Consider the following 4,136-nt stretch of genomic DNA (forward strand, 5'->3'; position numbering starts at 1 on the left):
GATTTGTGGTTTTGCACAATATATATATATATATATATATATATATATATATATATATATATATATATATGGATTCAACAAGGCTATCAATCAACAGTCAACATAGTCATGCAGTGTACAATATAGTTGAGAGAAAACACAGAACACAGCCAATTCGTTAGAGGAAACATGCTCATCATCTACTCAGTACTCACCTACCCACTTCAAGTTCAACTGTCTATCTATTCATATATATATACCCACCCTTCCAAACCACTTTGCAACATCCATCCAAGCCTTTTCTTTCCTAGCTACTACACTTTCATTCTTTGCTTCAGAAAATTAACTAGCTAGGATGGTCAGTGTTGAAGAGATCCGTAATGCACAACGTGCAGAGGGCCCTGCCACTGTCATGGCTATTGGCACCGCAACTCCTCCAAACTGTGTCGATCAGAGTACCTATCCTGACTATTATTTCCGCATCACCAACAGCGAGCACATGACCGAGCTCAAAGAAAAATTCAAGCGCATGTGTAAGATATATATCTCTCTCCTTTCTTCATTTCTTTATACAATATGTATATTGCTTATTTTCAACATATTCCTTTGATTTGATTAGTGATATTAATGAAATTTAATTTATTATTTCGATCAGGTGATAAGTCGATGATTAAGAAGCGATACATGTACTTAAATGAAGAAATCCTGAAAGAGAATCCGAGTGTTTGTGCTTACATGGCACCTTCGTTGGATGCAAGGCAAGACATGGTGGTTGTGGAGGTACCAAAGTTGGGAAAAGAGGCTGCAACTAAGGCAATCAAGGAATGGGGTCAACCCAAGTCCAAGATTACCCATCTCATCTTTTGCACCACTAGTGGTGTCGACATGCCTGGTGCTGATTATCAGCTCACTAAACTATTAGGCCTTCGCCCCTCCGTCAAGCGTTACATGATGTACCAACAAGGCTGCTTTGCCGGTGGCACGGTGCTTCGTTTGGCCAAAGACCTCGCTGAAAACAACAAGGGTGCTCGCGTGCTTGTCGTTTGTTCTGAGATCACCGCAGTCACATTCCGCGGCCCAACTGACACCCATCTTGATAGCCTTGTGGGTCAAGCCTTGTTTGGAGATGGTGCAGCCGCTGTCATTGTTGGATCAGACCCCTTACCAGTTGAAAAGCCTTTGTTTCAGCTTGTCTGGACTGCCCAGACAATCCTTCCAGACAGTGAAGGGGCTATTGATGGACACCTTCGCGAAGTTGGTCTCACTTTCCATCTCCTCAAGGATGTTCCTGGACTCATCTCCAAGAATATTGAGAAGGCCTTGGTTGAAGCCTTCCAACCCTTGGGAATCTCCGATTACAATTCTATCTTCTGGATTGCACACCCTGGTGGACCCGCAATTTTGGACCAAGTTGAGGCTAAGTTAGGCTTGAAGCCTGAAAAAATGGAAGCTACTAGACATGTGCTCAGCGAGTATGGTAACATGTCAAGTGCATGTGTGCTATTCATCTTGGATCAAATGAGGAAGAAATCAATAGAAAATGGACTTGGCACAACCGGTGAAGGCCTTGACTGGGGTGTGCTATTTGGTTTCGGCCCTGGACTCACCGTTGAGACTGTTGTGCTCCGCAGTGTCACTGTCTAATCCATATATCTTGTGCAAGACCAAGTCCTTTTCTTTCTTATTCATTCTTTCATGTTGAGTTTGAAAAATGTATTCTTTCTCTTCCTTTTTTTCCCTGCTTCCCTCACATGCTTCTTTTTTTATATCAGTAAATAAGAACATGTTATATTACTATTAATGCAATTAAGTTTTCACAAAATTCATCTATATATTCAGTTGCAAAGTGAATATCTCTTGTCCAATTTCATCTTTATTGAAAGATTCTTTGTGACTTGCTATAAAAGTGACTGTAGAACTTTGCAGGTTTATGGCTTAATTGTGTAAAGAGAATAGTGCCAATTAACGTAGTCCACTTAGGCTTAATTTTTTTTTTTTTTTTTTGTGTTGATTGAGTTATCTAACTGTGAGTCTGTGAGAAAAACATTATAAAAAAGGGATTAATAAGTATCAAGTAAACCTAGTAGGTAAGAAATTGCACTTCCTACCTTGATTACTTAATGAACAAAATCTAAGTCGACAAAGTGGTTGGACTGCTCTTCGCATTATTTGCCTTACAAGAGTTAACTACTTAACCACAATAGATAACATTTATCCATGACTTCGTATTAACACTTTAAAATAAATGTTCCATACCACCTATGAGGTGTAGTATGGGCTCTAAGGTTAGAATTTATGTTTCAGTTGGTATCATGCTGCAGCTTATGGTGTGCATCAATATGTGAAATCTATTACTCAATTTGTTTCAGTTTGTATTACATTTTCATTGTGTGCTTTTGATTTAATATATGAAATATCATAACGCAGTTTATCACTTTAGGTAGTTTTTATCATATTCCAGTTTATCTTGTGCTTCTGGTTGAGTATCAGATTGCAGTTTTTATCAGATTGTAGTTTATGGTGTGCTTCTGATTCAATATGTAAAATTTGTGACACAATTTGTTTCAGTTTTTATCTTATTGTAATTTATGATTTGGTTCTATCTGTGTATCATTTAGGTTTTGTTGTTCGGGTGATGGTGTGCTGTGAAATTTATCACAATCTCATGGGGTGCCAATTTGGCTCTGCTGCTCTGGCCATTGTATACCAATATGATTCTAATCATGGTATGTTAGTTTGTTTCTGGTTATGGTGTGTCAATTTTTTTTTACGTCTGTACCAATTTGATTCTGTTTTAGGGGCCTTGGTTTATTGTGAAATCTGTCACAATTTAGGGACATTTGTTAGTTTGTTTCAGTCATGGAGTTTTGTGATGTATTAATACCAACCAATTTACTTATGTAATGAGCATTTTAAAACCGAATGACCATTTAAAACCTTGCACATAAAAGCATAATTTTGATATCTCATTAGCATTTATTTGTCATTAGCATAACCTGTCACAACCAAGTTGTAATTCTTATCACACCCTTAAAATCTGACAAACTATAAATATCTAGTAAACCTAGTAGCTAAGAAAATGCACTTCTATCTTGATTACTTAAAGAATTAAATCTCAGTTGGGACAAAAAGTATGGTCATCATTTCGGATTATTGATTTTACATCAGTTAACTATTTCACCACATATAACACGTGTGTGTAGGTATTAACACGTTTATGGGGGGATATCCATATCACCTACCAGGTATAGTATAGGCTCCAATGTTAGAATTAGTAGTTATTTTCTGATAAAAATGTTCCTTATCACCGACCTGTTTTAGTCATAAATTATAATATGTTTACAAATACAAACTATATATAATATGATAAAAACAATACTATCATATTATTGAAGATAATTAATTGTAGAAAAATGTATCATTGCTTACTTTGCAATACAATCATGACTCAAGAGTCTTCCTATTTAGGCAACTGATAATCAAGAATAACAGGAAATATGTGGTTGGTCCAATAACAATTCAATAGTGGGTGGCCCAATAGGCTAAAAAAATGGTAGGATACTTTCTTAGTATTAGGGACTAAATCAACCCCAAAAAATCGACGTTAAATGAAGATCGTCCAAGTTTTATTTAAACCACATCTTTAATTCGATGTGGGACTAAACCATCATCCTTGAAGTTTCAATTAAGGCAACCCCAAAGAGGCCCCAACTAAAGAAGGATAGGACTGACGGCAATTAAGGTGGTTTTCCAACATATCCCTTACTGAATCTACATAATTTTCGTCCGTATAAATCTCCATAGCAAGACTTCCACCTCTTTTGAGCAAGAGTCCTCCGGAGATGACGTAGGAAGTGCATTTTCTTAGCTACTAGGTTTACTTGATACTTTTTTTTTTACTGCGGTTTACTTGATACTTATTGATCTGTTTCATATAATGTTGTATATCACAGTCAAATAACTCACCCAAGACAGAAAATTTTAAGCTAAACTGGACTAAGTTAATCGGCACAACTCTCTTTACACAAACCACATAATTCCAAACAGTTCTACAGTCCAATTTATACACAATCACGAAGAATCTTTTGTTGGAGATGAAATTGGTAAAAATAAAATAGAAGATATTCACTTTGCAACTGTATAGTATAGATCAATTG

General features: G+C 36.4%; 1 protein-coding gene across 1 annotated transcript; it reads left to right on the forward strand.

Moving 5' to 3' along the window:
* The first annotated feature begins 109 nt into the window (after positions 1 to 109).
* Positions 110 to 1,712, forward strand: CHS3C (chalcone synthase 3). The gene is made up of 2 exons (NM_001371363.1): positions 110 to 512; positions 635 to 1,712. Exons 1-2 carry the CDS (start codon positions 335 to 337, stop codon positions 1,621 to 1,623), a joined length of 1,167 nt encoding a protein of 388 aa, NP_001358292.1. The 5' UTR covers positions 110 to 334; the 3' UTR covers positions 1,624 to 1,712.
* Positions 1,713 to 4,136: the final 2,424 nt, after the last annotated feature.

The sequence above is a fragment of the Glycine max genome, chromosome 8 (genome assembly GCF_000004515.6).
Source record: "Glycine max cultivar Williams 82 chromosome 8, Glycine_max_v4.0, whole genome shotgun sequence".
Classification (NCBI taxonomy): Eukaryota; Viridiplantae; Streptophyta; class Magnoliopsida; order Fabales; family Fabaceae; genus Glycine; species Glycine max.

Excerpts from the sequence above, each read along its gene's own strand:
- CHS3C (NM_001371363.1), top strand. The coding sequence starts at position 335 with ATGGTCAGTGTTGAAGAGATCCGTAATGCACAACGTGCAGAGGGCCCT. Across the intron at positions 513-634 it reads AGAAAAATTCAAGCGCATGT|GTGATAAGTCGATGATTAAG; the intron begins GTAAGATATATA and ends TATTTCGATCAG.